Source organism: Peromyscus californicus, unplaced genomic scaffold, assembly GCF_007827085.1.
Source record: "Peromyscus californicus insignis strain IS unplaced genomic scaffold, ASM782708v3 Scaffold_11__1_contigs__length_118956290, whole genome shotgun sequence".
Classification (NCBI taxonomy): Eukaryota; Metazoa; Chordata; class Mammalia; order Rodentia; family Cricetidae; genus Peromyscus; species Peromyscus californicus.
In genome coordinates, this window is record NW_026294402.1 from 56997131 (window position 1) to 57019798 (window position 22668).

At 52.1% G+C, this 22668-nt stretch overlaps 1 protein-coding gene and 1 long non-coding RNA gene across 4 annotated transcripts in view; one reads left to right on the forward strand and one right to left on the reverse strand.

The window, feature by feature from the left end:
- The window catches only part of Anp32a (acidic nuclear phosphoprotein 32 family member A), a 39186-nt gene extending 16823 nt beyond the window's left edge, over positions 1-22363 (forward strand). For all 3 annotated transcript variants that reach the window (XM_052763294.1, XM_052763286.1, XM_052763278.1), the window contains exons 2-7: positions 13967-14116; positions 14340-14462; positions 16583-16775; positions 18541-18638; positions 20851-20914; positions 21127-22363. In XM_052763294.1, the coding sequence (XP_052619254.1) occupies positions 13967-14116; positions 14340-14462; positions 16583-16775; positions 18541-18638; positions 20851-20914; positions 21127-21188 (690 nt within the window). In that variant the 3' untranslated portion in view covers positions 21189-22363. The remainder of the gene's footprint in view (positions 1-13966; positions 14117-14339; positions 14463-16582; positions 16776-18540; positions 18639-20850; positions 20915-21126) is intronic.
- Positions 837-12596, reverse strand: LOC128125683 (uncharacterized). Its single transcript, XR_008223213.1, has 2 exons — positions 5839-12596; positions 837-5758 (listed from the first exon to the last, which is right to left on the reverse strand). It is a non-coding gene; the product is annotated as an uncharacterized LOC128125683 (long non-coding RNA).
- Positions 22364-22668: the final 305 nt, after the last annotated feature.

The window sequence follows — 22668 nt, forward strand, 5'->3', positions numbered from 1 at the left end:
GGATGACATTGTTGCAGTAGCCCCATCTCCCCTTGCAGTCTCCACTGAGTGAGTTCTAGGCATTTGTGGGATGGACTGAGGTTAAGTAACCCATCCAGACAGGTGTGCAGTGATGAGACCCTTAGGTTTGTAGGAGTCTGTGGACTGTGACCCTATAATCAGGGTGGGATCTGATTTCAACACTTAATCACTAAGCCAGGTGGATGCAGAATGACATGTGCCGGCTTCTTTGGATTCTATGATTATTTATTACAGCTATGATTGGAAGCCACCCAAATATCCATGAAGAAGGGCCTGGGTAAAAACAGTGGCCATCCACATGACGGGACACCGTTTGGCTACAAATAAAAAGTGCTGTCAGTGGTCTAGGTCAGTAGCTCAGTGGTAGAGCATTTGCCTGGCATGCATGAGGTCCCAGGTTCAATCTCCAGCACTGCCAGGGAGGTTCTTGGGTAGGGTTTTGTTACTGAAACAGCCTGGCTGTCTAGCTTACGCTGGCCTCGTGATTCTCTGCCTCAGGCTCCCAAATGCTCAGGTGACAGGAATGTGCCATCATGCCCAGCCAAGGCAGATGTGAACTCTATGAGAAAAGGCAAGGTTTAAAAAAAAAAAAATCAGTGTTATAGGCTAGTTTGGAGGTAAAAGAGAGAAAAATGATTCAAAAATTTGCTCATTAAATCTAAACACACCCTGGAGATAGGTGGAGTAGTTACTAGACCAACAGAGGGTGGTGGTGAGAGGGGTCACTGAATTTTCTTGTATTGTCTGATTCTGAAACCAGGAGAATGAATGTATTACTAAACAACAACAATAACAATAATAATAAGACACCTAGAAAACAAGCAACAACCGAAAATTGATTTTGGACCAGATATTCCATTGTATATCACATAGCTTCTTACTCAGTCCGGATGGGAACACCCTGGCTGTCTCTGGCTCTCGGGAAGTTCGAGTGAGGCTTCGATGGCCCATAGCAAGGAACCTCCTCCAGGTGTGGACCCTTGTCTCCATCCCTGGAGTTTATCCTCCAACACACTGCCGTGGTGTAACTCAGCTGGTTCTTCTCCCAACAGAGTGAAGTGAAGGATACGGCGGAGAGTGTTCAGAGCATTCTGGCTGCTATATAGTGGAAAAGTAAAACCGCAGGATGTTTTCCCAGATTATTTTTAATGCCTTTCTGATCAGCAAACATGGAAGAGTAGGGGACTTGGGTGTAGGGCACCTCCTCCGTAGTCTGTGGGGTACAGCTTCTTACTTGGTAAGGAACATGCTTGTGAAATGGATTGCAGTAATGCCCAGCACACAAAGGTTTCCCAAGTGCCTTCCCACCTGGCGTCTGGCCCGGTCCTGTGGGGTGTAGACTCTTCTTCCCGTTCTAGTGGTGAACAGAGTTGGTGAAGTCCTGCCCAAAGCCACAGTTCTGGCCTGGGGATGTAGCTCAGTTTGTAGAGTTTTCCTAGCATGCCCAAAGCCTTGGGTTCGATCTCCAGCACAACTTAAAATGGGTACACGCCTGAGTTCCTAGAACTTGGATGGTAGAGGCAGGAAGATCAGAAGTTGAAGGTCATCTTCAGTTGCAATGGAGAGTTTATGACCATCTGGGCTACATGAGACCTTGTCTCAAAAACAACAAAAAATGTCTCCATGCTTAAGTAAGTGGAAACGCCTAGAGCCAAGCCAGACTGTCTCATGTGTCCCTAGGATAATAATCAAAGCAATATTCATAGGATGTCTCCCATTGTGTAGTGTAGCCCACTTCTCCCAGAAAACATGACCATTGGCAGCCCTTGGTAAAGTCCCATTGCTCATGTGGAGGTCAGCCGCCTTGTCTGAGTCTGTTCCCTCCTTTACCACGTGGGGGTCCAGGGACTGAACTCAGTTCATCCGGTTAGGCACCTTGTACCCACCAAGCTCTCACTGGGCCCTCCCTTCACAGATGCTCTTACAGCTCCCCAGCTGCCCAGCGTGGCCAAGCATGCTTCCCACTTAAGAGCCTCGGGCGGGGCTGTTCCTTCCATTGTTAAGGGCCCTGATCACAGACTATGTGGGACTCAAGTCCGCACAGAAAACCCACCTTGGATGGCCTTCTTTAGCCACCTTTTCAATACTGTCCCTTGTCACTACGGCTTTTCTTTTTTTCCCTCTGCGCTTCAGCTGTAAATACAGGTGTATACAATCACTGGCTTGGTGTCCACTTCCCCCACTGGAAGGCAGACACGGGGGAGGGCAGGCACCATATGGGTTTTCTGCCATGCCATACCTTACCACTTAGCACGCTGCCTGGCATACTGTGGCTACTCATTAAAGACGGCTGAATGATTGATTGGGCCCATGGTCTAAGCAGGTAACCCTCCTTCAGAGCCACAACCAAAGCAGCATTTTTAGGAGAAGAGCCACGGCACTGCTTAGCAGAGCTTCGGAATGCATTACTCATCCATTTAATGGGCGTTCAGCACAGTTTGTGTGCAGAGCTCTTCGCAGATGGTTGCTTAGCATCCTTTGATTATTGCAGGTCGGTCTCCCATCTTCCAGCCTAGGCACCCCTGTCTCCCTCAATTGTCCAGCGCCCGGTTTTCAGATGCCTTCCCATCCTAGTCGCCTTCTTCAGCCTGCCCATGAGGTTCCAGAATTTAAGGCTTGGTCTTTTGGTAAAGCTCGGCTTTGCGACACTCCCACCAGGGAGCCTTGGTTTTTTTCCACTTGTCTTTTTTTTCTTAAAAAAAGGTTTTGTTAGATTTTATGTGCAGTTGTGTGCTCACAGATGAGTGTCATAGTATGCGTGTGGAGGTCAGCGGACAACTTGCAAGTGTCGGTTCTCTCCACGCGGGGGTTCCAAATATCAAACACAGGTCTCAGGCTTGGTGACTGAGTGACTTTAGCCACTGAGGTCCCCCTCCCCCAAATCCTTGCTACTAGAACTTGCACATAAGGCATGCTCGTACATGCTAGGCAAGCACTCTACTGGTGAGCCCCACCTCCCGCCCATGCCCATTCCTGCTTATTTCTCTTAACATAGCCCAAATAGCTTTGTCTGTGTGGGCTACTGTGATGGCGGTGGGGTGGGGTGGGGTGGGGTCTGGCACTCCTTCAGACACTGATCTGAGCCTTATCAACTACCTCCAGCCTATCTCCACCTATCTTATCCACTTATCTCAAGCCCCTCCCTGACTCTCAAACAGCCCTCAAAAGTTGTAACATTTGGGGTTCTTTATTTTGGTTTTTAGAATTTTAAGATTAAAGTAACTGTAGATCTGTGAACAACAGTGTTTCTTTGGGTAGCTCTGACTATCCTGGAACTCGCTTTGTAGACCAGGCTGGCTTCGAACTTACAGATATCTACCTGCCTCTGCCTCCTGAGTGCTGGGATTAAACGCCCGCCCCACCACCGCTCCGGCTCTGTGTTCTATTTTTAAAATAATTAAGTGTAGGTCAGGTTCACCAGCAAGACCAGGGGAAGAGAATGGCACTCAGGACACTGGTTTGGCTTAGCTTCCCCTTCCTCCCTCCCCTTCCTCCTCCTTTCCCCCCACTTCTCTGTCTCCCCGTCTCTCCCTCTTCTCTTCCCCCTCCTTCTGGACCAGGATTTTTGCCATATGTATTTGATTTGTTCACTTAGGCAAGTGGAGTGCATCCTGTTAGGCTGAGGGAGAAACAGCTGATTGATTCCCTTCTTAATTAGTGAGGTTCTTCTGCGTGCTTGGTTTCCATCTCTGCCCAAATCATTTGTTCCCTATTGGAGCCTGGATGCCGAGGCTTCAGCTCCTGTGATGAGGAGACTCTGTCAGGCCTGACAGAGAGGGGGTAGGAAGGAAGCCAAGGGCAAGGCTTCTTCTCTGGGGCTGTTTGGCCTCTCGTGCATTTCCATGCCTGCTAAGGTGTGTGAGGCCTGACTGGGGGCCTCCCCCCACACACACACAACCCAGGTTGGGTCTGGGTACTTCCCTCTCCGTCCCTTTCATTTGCCTCCTATGTTTCCTCTTGCTTTGAGGAGGTCCTTCCGGATGGGACTCTCTGCCTCTGAGCCCTAGGCTGAGAGGACAGAAAAGGCCCAAGGTTTCCGTCCCAGGCTGACTCTGATCTTGGAATACACCACAGGTTTCTAACTCATTAGGCATCGGAGGTAGCGATAGCCTTGACCCTCTCTACCCCCTGAGGGCTAGGACTAGAGGCATTCCATCCGGCATGGCTTATTTGGTGCTGGGGATCAAACCCAGGTTTCATGCATGCTACCAAGTAAGCTACATTTCCATCCCTGGAGCATTTGTTTGTCTGTTGGTTTGGTTTTCTTGTTTGTTTGTTTGTTTTGTTTAAAGGTCAACTGGAAATGGGGTGGATCTCCACACCAAGGCTCCGGTGTCCCGGCACTTGAGTCTGAATGGCTTTGTGTCTTTTGAGGCCGGTCATGACAGGGTCACGATGGGCAGAATCATTGAATTGCCAGTGAAACTGGGGAAATGGTCTCCTTTGTGTTGTGCAGTCAACATCTCAAGGTAGCCCTAGGGAGTGTGCCGAGGGCTTTCCTCAGCAGCCAGCCTCGAGGCCGTTAGAGGGCCCAGCATCACTGCCTGGTTTAAATTTCCCATCTGATTTCAGCTGCTGGTCACTGGCATCCCTCAGCTGGTACAGTTGGTCTGCCCATGAGTGGTTCTAGTGGGATGCTTTGCCTCAGACATTGGAGAAGGGAGTAGTCATCTAGAAGCTTTTCAAGGACCTGTGCCTCAACCTTTCTTCCAGCCTGAGTGGCTTGTTCCCATGTACAGGGCACCTGGGGGACACTGAGTCTGTAGACCTGTACAGCAACTCTCAGAGGGCCCTGGTAGCCAGGGACAGACAGGCTCCTGGGAAGGGTAGGTGAGGTAGAAGTCCTGTGACATGCAATGCCATGTGTCACCATTTTTTGCTGCAGAGAAGGGCTAGCTAGCAATGGGGGGAGGCAGAGACAGCTGCCTTGGAAAGAGGTGGGGGGTGGGGGTCCTGAGAATCCTGCTCTGGGTTTGCCCTTGATCTCCATGGCCATTAAAGGCTTTAGGGGGAATAATGAGCCATGATGCAACATCACTGGATCTGCCCCAATCCAGCCCAGCTTTTCTACTGCATGGGGACAGTGCTGTGGCTCTCTAGTAAGAACACAGCACCCACCGTGGGTTTTATCAGGAATCACAGTGTTGGTGAGTGGAGGCGGTTCCTGCCCATTGCCCTTACCTCAAGAGGGGCTTGGGTGCCACTGGGTGCTCTGTGAGATGACTGACAGACTCCCCACATTTGGAACCCCACACCCTGGGCCTCTGGGGACTATTTTTGTGATCGTGGTGTGTCGAAAGAGTCTAGCTGATCTGTTTCTCCATCTTAGTTATTATCTAGAATAATGAACAACCTTGCTCCTTGGCACACTAAATCCTGAGCTCCTCCGTCCCCGAGGCCCCCTGCCTCCTTTAGGAGTCCTGCCTGAGTTTAGATCTAGAGGGAATACCAGGTATTCAAAGTTCAGACCAGAAGGGCCTCATCGTCTCTCTACGCCAGCTCAACTGGCCAGTGTGCAGTCTGGAGGATGGGGCTGAAGCCCAGAGTGAGCAGCAACTTCTACCAGGGCACACAGCAAATTCAGAGACGGCAGAGACAGAAGCCAAGTCAAGAGACTGCCTGTAGCATCCTTGCATATGCCTTGAGTGCTTCTTGAGCAATCCCTTTTTCTGTCCGCCTGGACTGGTGACCTCTCTCCCTGTATTCCAGGCCGCACAGGAAGCCAGGAAGGAAACACCTATTAAGAGAATGGGGCCTGCTAGCTTCCGTCATCGCCTCCGGCCTCCCATACCTCTCTCCACCCCATCTTTCTCTCACCTCTGTACCTTCAGACAAGCCGGAGTCAGACCCCACGGCAGCCGTCTAGGCTGTTTCAGGCCTCTCTGGTAACTTTCTGTTACCTGAAAGTCAGTCACGACTAGGGCAGGGCCAGGCAGCCAGGGAAGGAAGGCGTGGTGCGGGAGGAGGAACCGATGGTTGAGATGGAAGGCAGGAACCAGGCCTTAAGAGAAGGAATAAAGGGAGCTGGAGAGATAGTCCAACAGTTAAGACCGCTTGCTGCCCTTGTAGACTCCCAGGGTTCGGTTCCCAGAACCCACAAGTGGCTCACAGACGTTTGCAACACCAGTTTCAGAATATCCGACGATCTCTTCTGGCCCCTGCGGGCACGGGGCTCGCACACAGTGTGCAAGCAAAATACTCGTAACACATTTTTTAAAAAAAATCTTAAACAAAGATAGGAGGAATGCAAAGGCATAGTATGCGGGCTGGGGCAGAAGGTAGACATCCTCTTGAGCAAGCCTGGCCTGCACCGGGGCCTCCAGGTACCACCAAGCCCTTTCCAGTGAGAGGAAGCGTCCCCTGTACCGACTCCTTCTGCGGGAAGTGGAGGCCAAGTCACCCGACATCGCCCGGTTTGGGGGGGTGGGGGCAGCGGGCGATAAGAGCGAGTCACGGGGCTGGCGGGCTGGTGCGGTCGGGCCCGCCCTGCCTGCTGGACCTATGAGCCGGCCAGATCTCCCTTGGCCCGCCCTCCCGCCTCCAAGTAATGAGGATGGCGTCACCGCTGCCCGCGCCACGTGCTCCCCCGCTGCCTGCCGAGCTGCTTTGTACGCAGCAGCAAAAAATCCAAGGCTCGGAGATGCTTTCAATTCTTGGGGAGGGTTTTGTTTGTTTTTAAAGCGAGGAAGAACTTTGCCCCTAGCTACGACTACGCAAGATCTTGAGAGGCGTGGAGACCCCAAGCCCTGGCTGCCACCGAGGCTGCAGGAACTCGGGAGCTTGGTGGAAGGTGTGTGGGTTCCCTTGCTTTCTGCCAGGGGCTGTGATCCTGACCTAGGACAGGTGTCTGTGCGTGGTGTGGCAGAAGAGAAAAATTAACCCAGCCCAGAATTCCTTGCGCTGTCTGCCCAGGCCTGCACCTGGGTCCTCCGCTAAAACAAGGACTCTTTAAACCGCTCAACAATCGATGTCTCTGACCCACCTCACCCCTTACTGTGGGCCAATAATAAGAGGGCTGGAGAGATGGCTCGGCAGTTAAGAGCACTTGCAGCTCTTAAAGAGGACCTGGATTCTGTTCTCAGCACGCAGAGCACCCTGTAACTCCTCCCTCCAAGAGATCGGTTGCCCTCCGCAGGGTCCCTCCCACACGTGGCGTTCACTCACAGAAGCACATAAATAAAAAATAAGATTTTAAAACATTAATAGATGAAATCCTAAGTGTGGTGTTTGTTTTCACTGTGTGCCTATACACGCAAAAAGTGCATGCTCTGAGTAAAATGTTTTTTAGGTTTGTTTGTATTGGGGTGTGTGTGTGTGTATGTGTGTGTGTGTGTGTGTGTGTGTGTGTGTGTGTGTGTGTGTGTGTGTGTGTGTATACATCTGCAGGTGCCTGGGGAGACGAGGGAGAATAGGTCACAAATCCACCCTCCTCCCTAGCTGGGGTTACAGGCTTGTGAGCCTCTGACCCTTGGTGCTGCACACCAACCAAAGTCTGGCTGGCCCTGTACAAGAGCAGCAAATGCCTTAACTTGTGAAACGTCTCTCTAGCCCTGGAAACGTGTACCTTGCAGCGGTTGTGATCAGAAAGCCACTGGGCTCTGATCCCTAAGACCCCTCCAGTTTTCAAAATATCCAACTTCTGACCCATAGCTGAGTCCCTTCCCGAGTGGAACCTGACTGAGTTTTGCAGGTTCTAACCACAACGGTTGGTAAACAGAAGGTTGGTAAGCAGATTACCGGTAAAACAAACGCAAGCATGCATCTATTATCTCTGTCTGAAACCCCGATGACTCATACGGTTTGGCCTTCTAGCTAGAAATGGGATCTGCGACGGGGGATGGCCCATTTAAAAGCTGACCTAGTTAAAACCCAGGAGCACCAAAACACACAGGGTCAATCTGATGGGAGTCTTCTGTTCGAAGCCTGGAACTTGGAACCTAAATTGGTGAGGGGCTGACAAGGTTGAAACCAAAGCCACGTTTATTTATTTGATTATCTCTCAGTAAAGGAAAGGAAAATCATGGCTGGAGCTTGGTATAGAAAAACCAGCAAAACAAGATGTAGAGGTTGAACATATGCATCTCCAGATCAGTGTGGGGGGCTCAGGATGTTGAGCTAGGAGCCCATGGCAGGCAGCTTGGAGGACAGGGACAGGTTAGGTGCTTTAGTTTTCCAAGCCGGCATCTTCAGTGTGGATGCTATACATGTGTGGGTACTATAGTGGAGCCAGCTGTGGGTCAAGGGGGTGATGGGTGACTTTTTCCAAGCCAGTGACGTTCTGGGCTAGGACATCTTATTGTTTAATCCAGCCCTAGGTGGTTGGCACTAGAGTTGTGACAGGAAACTAGAAGCCCAGGGAGGTGAGATGTCCTAGATCAGCGGTTCTCAACCTTCCTAATGCTGAGACCCTTTAATACAGTTCCTCAGGTTGTGGGGACCCCCCCCCCAGCCATAAAGGTATTTTGTTGCTGCTTCATAACTGTAGTTTTGCTACTGTTGTGAATTGTAATGTAAATATCTGTGTTTTCTGATGGTCTTAGGAGACCCTTGTGAAAGGATTGCCCATCCTCTAAGAGGTCTCGACCCACAGGTTGAAAACCACTGGGCTAGAGAGAGAAACTTGGACTAAGCCAGGTCTGTTTGACTACAAAGCCTGCCTGCCTCCTGCCCGCTCTCTCAGTTACCACAGAAGTTCTGAAAAAGTAAGGAGCAGAGCTCTCAAAAGTATCCTTCCTTCCGGGACTTTATGTTTTAGAAAGCTGTTGTAGATCCAAGCTGTCCATTTTAATCAGAGCCATGTGACCCACGCACATACTTGGCTGTCACCGTCATAAAACTTTATGAGATTTTGTTTTGTGTCTTGTGAACAAGGGACCCACCTTTTCGTTTTGCACTGGGCTGTAGTTACATAGCCATTCCTGGCTGAGACAGCATCTCCCTCTGGTCTTTCTGGGTGCCTCCGATCCGCCCTCAGTGGCCTGTCTTATCTACTAGGGACATTTGAAGACTGCTAACTCCCTAACTCATCCTACTACTTGGTACTCTGGGATGGGGCTATTTACCAGCTATCTCCCGGCATGCCACCAGCCGCTGCTCTTTCTGGTAGACTCCTCCCCTAACCCCATCTTGGTTCACCATGGCTTCTGTGTCTCTTCAGCCAACAATGTGGCAGGAGTGCCCTGTGTAGGGAGAACTGGAGGCCTATATGCTGAGTGCTGGGCCAGTTTGGTAGGGTAGCGGCTGATGGGCTGTCAGGGCTGGTGCCTGACTGGCATAGGCACATACCCAAAGCTGCTGTATGAAAGACAGAGCTCATGCGGCGTTGATTTCCACCGGTTACAGCACACTGTTTTCGCGCTGTGTGTCAGGGCTGTTTTGCCCCTCTCTTTGGGTGTCCCCAGGACTCATATTGTGCCTGGCCCAATAAGGGGGGCATTTGCTAAGCAGTGCTGTGGTGTGCGTTCCCGCTAGGCTGATTATGGGGAAGGACAGTCTCTGACCTCTAGGAGGATCAGATGCTTAATACACGATTAAATGATTCATGCAGCAACCGCCTCTGAGCCCGGAGCCCAGCCTGGGTGCTCAGTGCCAATTACAAGGATGGCTGGGGGTGGGGTGGGGGGAGCTTGAACTAGATTTGGGTACAGGGATAGGTGACGAGGGGAGGCTTGTGGATCACATTTAGAAACTTAAACAGTTTCCCAGCGTTTTTTTTGAGGCTGGAATGTGCACTTTGTAGGTTAAACAGATGTCACCGCCCCCTTTCTAAGAGGTAGAAGCTCGGACTCCAGAGGACAGAGATGGTATCATTGAGCCCAGGGTAGGGGTCTTGCATCCAGGGTGAGGTCTGTTACCAGTAGACCAGGCTATCGCCTAACCACATCCTCCCCTGAGGTCACAGCCTTCTAGTTTGAAGTAGCTTGGTGGCAGTGACCGGGGCTGCAGCATTAGAGATGTAGGAGAAAGGTCACATCTGAGAAATCTGTAAAGGCAGATTCCTGAAACAAACAAGTTCTTGAGCAGAGTGAGTGTGTTAGTGTTTATCATGAAATTCAGCTCCCACTGGTGAGGAACTATGGCACACCCAAGCTTGGGGTGGGGTGGGTCGGGGTTTTGTTGGTTTTTTTGTTTGTTTGTTTGTTTTGTTTTTTAAGAACAGGGGAGCAAGGGCAGGCTGACTTCTTGGGAATCTGTGGTACCTCCCCACTGCCAGCAGGATGTGAGTGCCAGCCTCCTCCTGGGTGTGACCTCTGGGGGAATGGAGATTGCCTCCTGCCTGGGGCTGGAAGTTCCTGTGTAAGCAGAGTAATCTTGGTCGCTGGGGCTACACAGAGTAACCAACTGCGTTGGGATGTTTTAAAAATGGCTGGTGGAACTGGGAGGACATCTAAACCCGAAGTACAAACTTTCCGTTTAATTTTAACTTGTAGTTCGCTCCTACTCAGGACTGGGCAAGGGAAGTGGGCCTTTTTTATTTTGTTTTGTTTTGAAGCACAGCACACCCCGAATACAAAAGAGATGTTCTCCTCACGTGGAAGGGCTAGAGAAGAGGCTGCCAAGTATGGAGGAAGTGGGTTGGAAATGATAGCAGTTGCAGGGTGCGTCCTCAATCGCAGGGGGACAGCCAGATGATGGCCCACGGAGGGGGCCGTGGCTAGAGTTTTTGTTTTGTCTCCTTTGAACCACTTCTCAGGCAGCTCACCTGCCTCTCACTGTGAGCCTGCGTGGCCCTGGGCTTTCTACGGGATACTGAAACCTTAGGGTCTATGTCCTGGACCCTCCATCTTACCTCCTAAATAGTGCAGGACACCCCTTCATTCCCTGCCAAGGAGGGGCAGGAGCGAAGGAGACTGGGAAAGGCTACCTGAGAGTTCTCCAGAGGGAATGGAAGCAGCCCCTGCCCCTTGGGGACCTACACCCCGTGGGGGGAGGGGAGTGCACAGCCATCTGAGCTATGGCCAGGTTGAGCTCTGCACCTTGAGGACTGAGGTAGAAGTGGTGTCCACCCAGCTGGTGAGGCAGGAAAGGGCTGAAAGGAAACCATTAGCCCTGGGAGCCTGTGTCAGAGGTGCTTCCGGGGATCACTGTGTTGTGTGGCCATTGTTGACCACGTTGGATCGGCGGTTTTCTGCTGTGGCTGTCCTGAATTTCAGGATAAGAGGTTTTTTTTTTTTTCTTTTTTATGTTTTGAGACGAGGTCTCTTGTACAGTCCAGGCTGGCTTCAGACATGTCTGTGTAGCCAAGGATGACTTTGAACACACCTGGTTGTTGTGGTGCTGGGGATCAAACCTGCATGCTAGGCAAGCACTACCAACTGAGCCACACCACCAACCCAAGACAAGTGTTTTTAATGTGGTTGTGAATAGAGAGAATCCCCCTCCAGGGTGTAGCTGGGGTGTTGAAATGAAACTGTGTGTGAAATACTTAAAATGGGTCTGTTGTGGGGGAGGGCAGTGATTTTTTTTTTTTTTTTATTAACCGTAGCTGTGGTGACTTGCATATTGTCCCTGGGAGGGGGGCTCCCAGTTTGGGTGTGGTGCTGGGAGGTGGAGACTGGTCATTTTTTGTAGAAATGCTTGGCAGCCTGCCCTGAGAGCAGGAGTTGGGGAGGGGCTGTGCCGCCCCCCCTCTCCCCCAGGATAGAGGCAACTTCCTGAGGAATTCCATTGACTGTCCAGCGTTACCTCCCCATCCCAGGCCCTCTTACACTTGGCTAATGGCATGATGAGGAGAGGCCTTTGACCACTCTAGAAAACCACATTATGTCTGCGATCTTTGACTGGGATCTGCCTTTGGGAGCAGGGATTCCCAGGAACACCAGAGTCCCTCTGCCCACAGCCTCCCCACATTTGCTTGCTCCAGCAGCCTGTTTTCCTCTCTAAGTTTTCACGCCCTAGAGTGAAGGGCCACCTGCCTTTATTCTTAGGGACTCTACCCAGTGCATGAGGCTTGGCCTGGACCCGTGGCCTTTTGGACTTCCTCGGCTCTCAGCTCCATCAAGAAGGTGGAGCATGGCCAGGACGCCCGAGCTTGCGATTCAGTGAGGAAGGTGGTGTTCCTGGCTCCCTTTCCTTCAGGTGGAACTCTGAATGGCTGCTACGCTGTCCTGCAGGAGACACTCACTGTACCTTCATCCACAGGGAAGAAAGAAGGCAGGGTGGACTCTGTTCCCTGCAGGGTGACTGAGTACAAGGGCTTGTGGAAGACCGGAGCAAGCCATTCTGTCTGTAGAAAACTCTAGGCCAGGTCACCTTCTTGGAGAGGCGCAGCCATGGCTCGTGTGCTGTTTATCCAGGGGAAGGAAAGGGTCAGAGGACAGTGGTGACCTTGTGAGCCCTGTGGGTCTGTGGTGAAGTACCAAGAATGGAGGGTGTAGCATACCCAGTGAGTATTCTTGATGCTTCCCAGAGGCTGCAGCGTGGTTCTGAGGCAGTGTCCTGGTGTGCAAGGACGAACCGAGACAAGTGCCGTTAGGAGGGGTCGTCTTCTCTTTTTAGATTCTTTTCAGCTAGGCCTAGTGCCACAGATCTCTAGACAGGAGAATTACCAACTCAAGGCCTTTTTTTTTTTTTTTTTTTTTTTTTTAAAGCTATATACAAGGGTCCAACTTAGGCAATTTAAAGAGAACCTGCGTTAAAATTCTATAAAATAAAGGGAGATTGCTCGCCTAGCGTATGTGAGGGCCGAGGTTCAATTGTCAGCTCCATCCCACAGTAAGGTTCCTTCCATCCCCCACAGGCTGGGTTCCCCAAGCACCCAGCTTGCCCAGGGGAACTTTGGTCTGTCTGCCAACCCCTTGGACTGTTTGTGACTACCTGAGGCCCACTGGCTTCCTCCTGGCCTATCATCCATTTGATGTGTTCACTGGAGCCAGCAACTGCCCCTGCAGTGAATTTGACTTGGAACCTCCTCCTCACCAGAGTGGCTTTTCGCTTGGTCAAAAACAAAGGACACCCCCTTCCTCTTTGGACAGGGAATGGGTGAGGACTTACAGGCCCATGAGGGCACCTCCTTTAGTTGGCCTTGGGACCTTGCTGGCCGTCATATTTCAATGTGGGCCATCCTAGGAGTACAGGTTTCCTCGTCTCCATCTACTAGGCAGGGATTAAGGAACACATCCATGAGCCATGTGGTCCAGCAAGTATGTCTTGCCGCTCTGTATACTTGATGAAATAACACCAAGTATTCAGGACCACACGAAGCTCGTGGTTCTGTTCTTGGACAGCACCAAACCTTTCCAGTCTGGGAATTTCTCCTCAACAGTGTTGTCTAGGCATGAGGACTTAGAAGGGGGCTCTGCTGCGCTGCCCCTAGGGTGGGGTGGGGCGGGGCGGGGACGTGACCACGGGGATAAGTGCCGGGCCTCAGTGGGCAGGCTGAGGCTGAAGGAAGGAGTGAAAACAAGTGTGAGTGTGTTCTGTGCGAGCCATGAGCGTTTGGGGGAGTGGATGGTGGGGGCTGAGCATGGGAAGTGAGTAGCCTGCCTCCACTGGGTGATCTGGCCTGGGCATTTGTAGGCAGGGATACCAGATGCCACCAACACTGACCCCAGCACACTGTGGCTGGTGCCTGTAGGTAGTGGTGACTGATTTTCATTGTATACTGGGGTTGAAGAGCATGTAGCAGGATGTTGTTACACACACACACACACACACACACACACACACACACACACACACACACACACAGCAGCCTCAGTGATGGCAGAGCCTACTGGTTGTCCTCTCTGAAATGACTCCCTGTTCTAGAAGCGCGCTTACTCAACATTCTCCTGTCCGGGTTCTGCTAATGCCGGAAAGACCGGGTAGGCTGGTGATCCTTTGCTCTGAGGCAGCTCTGATCTGTACGAGCCAGAAGATGTGACAGTGGGGTGTGTGTGTGTGTGTGGGGGGGTGATTCTCTGACCTGTCCCCGCTTCCGCTCACGCCATCCTTCCCTTTCCAGGTGAAGGAACTCGTCCTGGACAATTGTCGGTCGATTGAAGGCAAAATCAAAGGCCTCACAGATGAGTTTGAAGAACTGGAATTCTTAAGTACAATCAACGTAGGCCTCACCTCCATTGCGAACTTACCAAAGTTAAACAAACTCAAGAAGGTAAACAGCCAGGGCTTGGGAGCCGGGAGCCGGAGCCGGGAGGCTGGGGGTGGGGGCTGCTTTGTGCTCAGGGAGCCTAATTAAGGGCCAGGCCAGGTGCATGCTGCAACTCGATGGTGTGTCCTCTTGGGGATGCTCCCTTCCTGCTGGCTGGGGAGAGCTAGGCGGCTTGGGGCCCTGAGCCGTCGAGTTAAGAGCGTCTTCCCCCCTCTGCCTCCTACAGCTTGAACTAAGCGATAACAGAATCTCAGGGGACCTGGAAGTATTGGCAGAGAAATGTCCGAACCTTAAGCATCTAAATTTAAGTGGCAACAAAATAAAAGACCTCAGCACAATAGAGCCGCTGGTAAGTCCCTTGGGGTCCTCCCCTTTCCTTGGGGGCAGTGGGGCTTGGGTGGGGAGCTCAACTTTTGCGTGTGTGATTTGAGTTCATTTCCCCGCTTATCTCCATTCCTTTGAATCTCCTTCTGTGCTGTGAGCGAAGGCGGGAAGTTGGGTGCTTTGACCAAGGCCCTCTGGCCAGAATGGGCATCCAGTGTGGGCCAGGGAACGGACCCTGTCTGGTGTGTGCCCTTCGGCCTGGGGTGGAGCATGTCTGGGCTCACAGCCTGACTGGCTTGCCACCCTTTGAGGAGAGAGGAGCAATCTGGTTCTAAGCTGACTGGAGGTACATCGGCCATTGTTTCTTCTTTGGGGCTAGGACAGATGCCGGCCCGGTGGGAACCTGGTACAGGTCTGCCTTTGCATATGTGGAGCATGGTGTCTCTGTTGGTGACCTGGGCCTCAGAGACATGATGGGTGACACTTCTTGTTCTTCCCTTTACTCATTTTCCAGTTAGAAAAGGGAAATTTTGGTCAGAATGACGTTCTCCGTGGCCAAGATATGAAGTGCAGCATTCTTTTGATTTTTTTTTTTTTTTTTTTTAAGAAACCACCCAAAGATGTGACAGAAAAAAACCTTTGGTAGAAAAAAGTAGCCCGTTCAGCAAGCTTGCTGTTGAAAATACGCACAGCACCAGGCACTGTAGACTTGAGGAAGGCCCCGGGACGCTGCCAAAGTGACTGGTCCAAGTAGCAGTGGCCCTCCCTCTGGGTTCGTGTTTCCAGGGTTCTTGTCCACAAGGCACCCCTCAGTCTCTGGACACTCTCACTGACTGTCAGGTGACAGTGTCAACAAGCTGGTGTTGCTTTTTCGAGCTCAGACTTTACCTTTCTGTCTGTGTCTTGGGGTCAGCTAATAAAACACATTGACCACAGAAAGTGCTTTCCAGGTCTCCCACTAATCACCCAGGAGAAGACAGAACTGTTTTCTGCCTGGGAGTCCTGATGTCGTCATGTTGTTATGAAAAGAAACATCTTTGAAGTTCTGAATCACCTGTGTTGGGAGTGTGTCTAGGGCCGAGTCTGTAAAATCTTCATAAAACAGTGTGGCAGGGTCATCACAGGAAACCACACATCCACACGTGTCCTCACTTCCCTGCACGCAGAGCACATGATTTATGCAGCTTCCCACCCTAGTTATTGACATGATGTCCTCTGTCCTCCCGGGATTGGAACCTGTTTTAGGTTGGGGGGTGCTGGGCCCCCTCACAAAGACTGGAACTCAGATGTCCTTCCTGCCTTGGGCCCCTCCGCCAAGATTTGCCTGGGTCTGCATACAAAAGTGGTAGAGAATCAACTCTGACCCCGAAGGGGCTGCTCTTCCTATTTGACCTGGTCCCCATGGCAACAGGATGGCAACAGGGACTCGTTGTGGAATGAGTCCTTAATGAATGAGGGGGGTGGTCAGGATCTAGCTGCCTTACTTGCTAACTGTGTGCCTCCTTACTTCGTGGGCCTCAGTTTCCCCAACTGTCCAGCGAGATAGCATGGGCAGGACTGGTCTGACCTGATAGAGATATGGTATTCAGTGTTCCAGACAGAACTGGGGTCCTCCATCGCTTCTTTTCCTGTCCTCGTGGACAGTATATTTAACAGACTAAGAGTGCAGGCCCTCGCCTCTCGTTCCTCAGCTGGGCAGCACACTGGTCGTTAGTTCTGCGGTACAGGGGTTGGAGGATACTTTGACTCAGTGCATGAAGATCTGTGCTCCTGTGACGATTCGACGCAGGAGTTAGTTCACGCTGTCCTTTTCACCCCCTTTGGACTGACTGCTTGTTGCAGGGGTGTGTCAGAGCTCTCCGCTCATGTCCCAGAAGGGCTCAGTCACAGTTCGGCGACAGCTGAATAAAGTGTTAACTTTGGGTGAGGTTTTTCAAACCCTCAAGTCCAGCCTGTTTTGTGCACTGAGGTCTGGGCAAGTGCAGAGCCAAGCCGGGCGCTCGAGTGTGCACACACTCTCACACACCTGGCTTCCTTCTCGCTGTGGTTTGGGGCCGTCCATGCTGCCTTTTCCTGGGGTGTTTCCCCCTCCCCACCCACTTTCCACAGTGGCCCTCACCATCGGCCCCCTCTCTCCACTTGCAGAAGAAGTTAGAGAACCTCAAGAGCCTAGACCTGTTTAACTGTGAGGTGACCAACCTGAACGACTACCGAGAAAACGTGTTCAAGCTCCTGCCCCAGGTTACGTACCTCGACGGCTATGACAGAGACAACAAGGAGGCCCCTGACTCCGATGTTGAGGGCTACGTGGAGGATGACGACGAGGACGATGAGGACGGTGGGTGACTCACCCTGGACCAACTGACCAGCCACCTGCCACCTCTTTTCAAAACCTTTGAACCTCATCTCCCCGGTCCCCAGTTAGTCTTACTGGTTGTCTCCTGAAAGACGTCTTGAGACTTGGCGGTTGTTAACAGTCATCCTTTCAAATTTGGTCTTTTCTCGAGTCCCCAGGGAAGGTCACTCTGTGCCTCTCTCTTTTCTTTTTCTTTTCTTTTATCTTTCTTTTCCTTTTTTATTTTTTATAGACAGGAGGGATGGAGGGAGGAACGACAGGAGGATGGAGGGAGGACAGGAGGATGGAGGGAGGGAGGACAGGAGGATGGAGGGAGGACCGGAGGATGGAGGGAGGAAGGACAGGAGGAGGGAGGGAGGACAGGAGGATGGAGGAAGGAAGGACAGGAGGATGGAGGGAGGGAGGACAGGAGGATGGAGGGAGGACAGGAGGATGGAGGAAGGAAGGACAGGAGGATGGAGGGAGGACAGGAGGATGGAGGGAGGACAGGAGGATGGAGGGAGGGAGGAAGAACAGGAGGAGGGAGGGAGGACAGGAGGATGGAGGGAGGGAGGACAGGAGGATGGAGGGAGGGAGGGAGGACAGGAGGAGGGAGGGAGGGAGGAAGGACAGGAGGAGGGAGGGAGGACAGGAGGAGGGAGGGAGGACAGGAGGATGGAGGGAGGGAGGACAGGAGGAGGGAGGGAGGGAGGACAGGAGGAGGGAGGGAGGACAGGAGGATGGAGGGAGGAAGGACAGGAGGATGGAGGAAGGAAGGACAGGAGGATGGAGGGAGGGAGGACAGGAGGATGGAGGGAGGGAGGACAGGAGGATGGAGGAAGGAAGGACAGGAGGATGGAGGGAGGAAGGACAGGAGGATGGAGGGAGGGAGGACAGGAGGATGGAGGAAGGAAGGACAGGAGGAGGGAGGGAGGAAGGCGTGCATCTCTCTAGTGTCGCCCCAGACTTGGGAGGAGAACAGGCCAATAGAGGGTGCTTTGGGGACTTTTCCCCACCTGGGAGACCAGGTCTTCTGCTGGAGAGGTTGTGGCGCCCCCTGGTGGTTGCAGCATGCAGGACGCAGGCCAGCACTGGGCTGCTCAGGGGCCCCAGGCTGGGAAGTTGGGGCCTGTAGGCAATGTCAGACCCCTTGGGGAGGAATGATAGGCTAAAGGCCCCTCCTTCTAATCCCTTCCCATTGTCCCCTGCAGGTCCCCTGCATGTCTTTACAGCCTAAACAAAGCTAAGAGCCCAGATAGTGCCCAGTCAGTGTAGACATGAGTTTCCCTTGTTGGTCTGGGGTCTTCTGTGAGATGTTCAGATTAGTCTGTTGGCCTTGGTGGAGGTTCTTTTCCCAGTAGATTGTGTCTCCCTGTTGGGGGCACGATGTGGTGCTGAGGATGTGGCAGGGGCCTGTGTCACAGTGTCCTGTTGCTCCACCGCACAGGCCGTGCGTGGCCTTGAATGAGTCATTTCTCTGAAGAGGGAGGGATGAGTTATGGTGACTTGGCCTCTCTGCTCCCCTGGGCCCCGGAACTTCTTGTTCAGACCTCTGTCTCTGTGGCCTTACCCACACATAGGGTCTCCCCACCCGTGTGACGTGGAGGAAGGCTTCTAGCATGTTTCCCTTAGTATGTTTGGCTGTGTGATCACTACTGGTGTGCTGCGTTCGATCAGTTGGACACTGGGCTTTTTGGTGGTGGTGGGGCAGGCGTGGGCCGCCAGTCATCTCAATCCCTGTCGTGTTCTTGTTACCCATCCCCCACAGAGGAGGAATATGATGAATATGCTCAGCTAGTGGAAGATGAAGAGGAAGAGGATGAGGAGGAAGAAGGGGAGGAAGAGGATGTGAGTGGAGAAGAGGAGGTAAGGAGATAGGGCTGGTACCTGTGCGGTCCCCCTGAGTCCTCCCCCGCACCTCGATTATCACCCAGGAGCCTTGGGTTGTCTCTTCCCCCGCCCACCCCCAGGGGAGGGAAAGGAGCCCCTTTCCGAGGTTTTTTACTGTACAGACATACAAAGTTCTGTTCGGGAAGTTGGTTTCAGAGTAGGGAAGAGAGTGCTGGACGCAAGGGCTCCACGTGCTTTGGGGAGGCCGAGAACAACGTTTGGGGGTCGGTTTTACTCTTTCCACGGTGTGACTTTTGGTTTTTAGATTCAGATCGTCAGGCTTGGCCGCAAGCACCCTCCCCTCACTGCTCCATCTTGCCAGTCCCTACTTATTTAATAACCAGTTCCAGCCCCGCCCTGTGCTAGCTGTGTGTCCTTGGACAGGTCACTTGGCTTTTCTGAGTCTCTTCGCATCTGTGAAGTAGGAATCCCGTCACCTTCCTCACTGGGTTATTGGGAGTAAAGTACACACTGACGGGAGGTGTCTGAGGGGTGGGTATATGGCGGCCACCCTGAGTCGCAGCTGTCCACACTATCCTCTTTGTTCTAGGTGTGCTGGGTTTTGAGTTCGGACGCTCAGGGTCTCCCGATAGCTGGGTCATTTCCCATGAGTTTGGAATGCTAACTCTGTTCTTGCCGCTAGTGGCTGGGCACACGGGGAAAGGCAGCAAGCACATGGGTAGAGGCCTCCGGGCACGCACACGGTACACACACCGTAGTCTATCATTCTCTCCTAGTTTTCTGCCTCCTTGCTTGATAGTGCACGTCCACCTGCCACACACACCACCTGAGCAGGTTTCCCAGCCTGCCTACCCCAAGGCTCGCGATGGTGAATGCCAGGAGGAAATCCGGCTCCCATCTGTTCCTACAGTGTCTCTTTCTGCTGGGCCCAAGCTGCCAGGCACATCTTTAAGGGATCCTTGGGGGAGAGAATGTCTTTCCCTGAGGACACGGTAGTGGGACATACCGGCTGGTGGGTTATCCATCGTACTGTTCTGGCCTGTCCTAAGAGCCCCATGTGTGGGGTTTTTGTTTTGTTTTTCTGTAATCTCGTTGACCATCTGCCCATTTCCAGTTACCAGTGAAGAAGCACGGAAATACATACACACACAGTCTTAGCAAGCAGACCAGGGAGAGAACTATATAGTGACATGAAAGCAAATTTATTTCAACAGTTCTTAGAAAGCATAGGCAGCTACGTGCCTTAGAACCGGGGGCTTCAGGTACAGAGAGGCCAGCATGGAACCCTGGGAAGTACCCAGAGCAAGGACCCTGGGTGGAGAGGATGAAGTCACAGGCTTGGCTGAATCCAAAGCAAGTTGGAAGTGAAATCCTCAAGGGGACCTGAGTGTCGTTCCCCCCCCCCCCCCCCCCCCCCCCCCCCGCCTAGGCTCGGCTTTGGGGAGTGGCCGGAGAGGAGAGCTGGGCTTGTCCACTTGATTCTGGGTTTTGCTGAAACCGGAGTCTTCCCTTGAAGCCAAAACCATATTGGGGACAGATGCAAGAAAGGATGGCCTAGTTTCAGTGACAGAGCACTGCCTGGGGAGCCCGTTCTCCTCCGAGCCGCACACTGTGGCAAGCTGCCTGAGTTCTAGGGACTTCACGTCCGGAGTCCCTAACATGGGCAGTCCACAATTACTCCACCCCCAAGGTGGTTTGCCAGTGTCTCATGTGATGTTGGAGATGTCTTAGGGCACATGTTGAAAGCCTTCTGACGCAAATGGTCCCTTGATACAAAGCAGGAAGAAGCCCTACTGTGTGTTTGCCCTGAGCTGCAGGCATTATCGTGAGCTCTGAGGTGGGAGACGAGGTCTTCCTAGGCAGGGGCATTTAACTCCCCTTCCCGTTTTTTTTTTTTAAACTCACGCATGTGTGCAGGTATAGTGTATGTACTTGTGTGTGCACACAATGTGTGGAGGCCGGAAGTCAATACCAGGGGTCTTTCTTGATCACTCTCCACCTTATATTTTGAGCCAGGGTCTCTCCCTGAACCTGGAGCTCATTGATTTGACTAAACTGCCTGTCACCCGAGCTGTCGGGACCCACCTGTCTGTGCCTCCGTGGTGGCCCCAGCTTTCACATAGGTGCTGGGGTGGAGCTTGGTCCCCCGGGCTTAGCTGCCTCTGAGCCCCATCCCCAGACCCGGCGGGGGCCCGACTCATCTCCTGCTGTCTGTCTTTGCCCCTAGGAGGATGAAGAAGGCTACAATGACGGGGAGGTGGATGAGGAGGAAGATGAAGAGGATGCTGGTGGTACGTCAGCCTTCTTGCTATGTCCTGGCGGCAGCCGGATCCCTTTGACCCCGGCGTTGACTTGCTTGGGCTGTGAGGGCTGGCGGTGGAAGGGCGGGGGGTGCCCATCCGAGGGCGCCTTGTTTCCTCGATGGCCCTGCTTCCTCCGTGGGGGGCGGGGCGGGCTGGAGGATGGCTGCCTGTTAACTATCCCTTTCTCCTCGCTTTTCCAGAAGAAGAGAGGAGTCAGAAGCGAAAACGAGAACCCGAAGACGAGGGCGAAGAGGATGACTAAAGGGGAATTCACCTATTTGGGGAAATTCCTATTGTGATTTGACTGTTTTTACCCATATCCCCTCCCCCTCCCTCCTATTCCTGCCCCCCCCCCCCCCGAAACTTATTTTTTTCTGATTGTAGCGTTGCTGTGGGAATGAGAGGGAAAAAGTGTACTGGGGGTTGCCGGGGGGCGGGGGGAGGGGGAGGAATAAAATACTATTTTTACTGCCGCTCTTTATTTTCCCTCCTTTCTCCTTGTGTCTGGTTTTGTCCCCGTAATGCAATAGCTTAGTCCGCACCACGCAATTGTTTGTTCTTACTCCTCTGGAGAGGGGGGCTTTGAGGTCTCCTTTTGGTATGCCCCACATCCCCAGAGTTGGTCGGGAGGCTGTGGCCGGCCTCCACCAGGTGACTCACAGCCCCAGGAGGCGCCGAATCCCAGCCCCTCTCTTCGGTAACTCTCTTCTGGTTCGTGTGGTCTCTGCTAGAGGCACCCGGCACCTGGGTTTTGTAAATAGCAACCTAAAGGCGTATTTTGGCACTGGTTTGGGGACATTCCCCATCTCTCATCCCTTTTCCCCCTTCGCAGATGGCAGTGGGCTTTGCTTTCGCAAAAGAGAAACCTGTGTTGCTCTGGAGCTGTGATCCTGAGAGCCTAAAACCGGCAGGCTTAAGAGATACGAGGAAAATGGGTTTGGTAATCATAATGAAAATAAGTGAACCTTCATAGTTCAACTTCTTTAAAAAAAAAAAACCACAATAAAAAAAAACATAACCTGTCCTATCTTGTGTAAAATATTAGCGCAGTCTGTTTTGCAGAAATGACAGGAGGTGCTCCAGCTTAGAACATTTTTGCAAATCTAAGCTCTGGAGGCTCGCTGCATGTCCACTGGGTAGCTTTGTTTTGTTTTATTTTCCTCCTTGCATACCTTGGAGCACGGAAAAGGAATGCAAGGTCGTGTTTTCTTACCTAGTGGACTCTGACGTGACCGCAGGCTCCTCCTGGCCAATGCTGCCTGCTTTCGGCGTCCCCCTTCCGGATTGCTTTAGAAGTGACATGCTGTTTCTTACCCTGTGTCTCATCTGTACAAAGAACATCTGCAACCCATTTTTCTCCCACCCTTGAGAAGAGCCAAACTTTGAGTTTTATGTCTGTTTGTCATTGATAAATTTCAATAAATCTTTTTGATACAATTTTTTTGGGGGATGGCTTCTTTTGAGTCCTTACGAGAGCCACTGATCGTCCAAGGATCAACCGCTGGCCCAGGAAGGAAGTCTTGTTATTGTCACCTGCTAAGACAGAGTACGTCACCTTACACCAAGGCTGGAGACTTTGTTCTCAAAGCAAGGCTGGGTGGGATGTGTCCTCCTTAAAGGCTACATTAAAAAAAAGGGGGGGGGGTACAAGACTTACTTATAATAAAAACATAAAACATAAAAGACAGACCAACAGTAGCATTTGTTTTTTAATATCTTCAAGTATCTTTCATGTTTCTTTT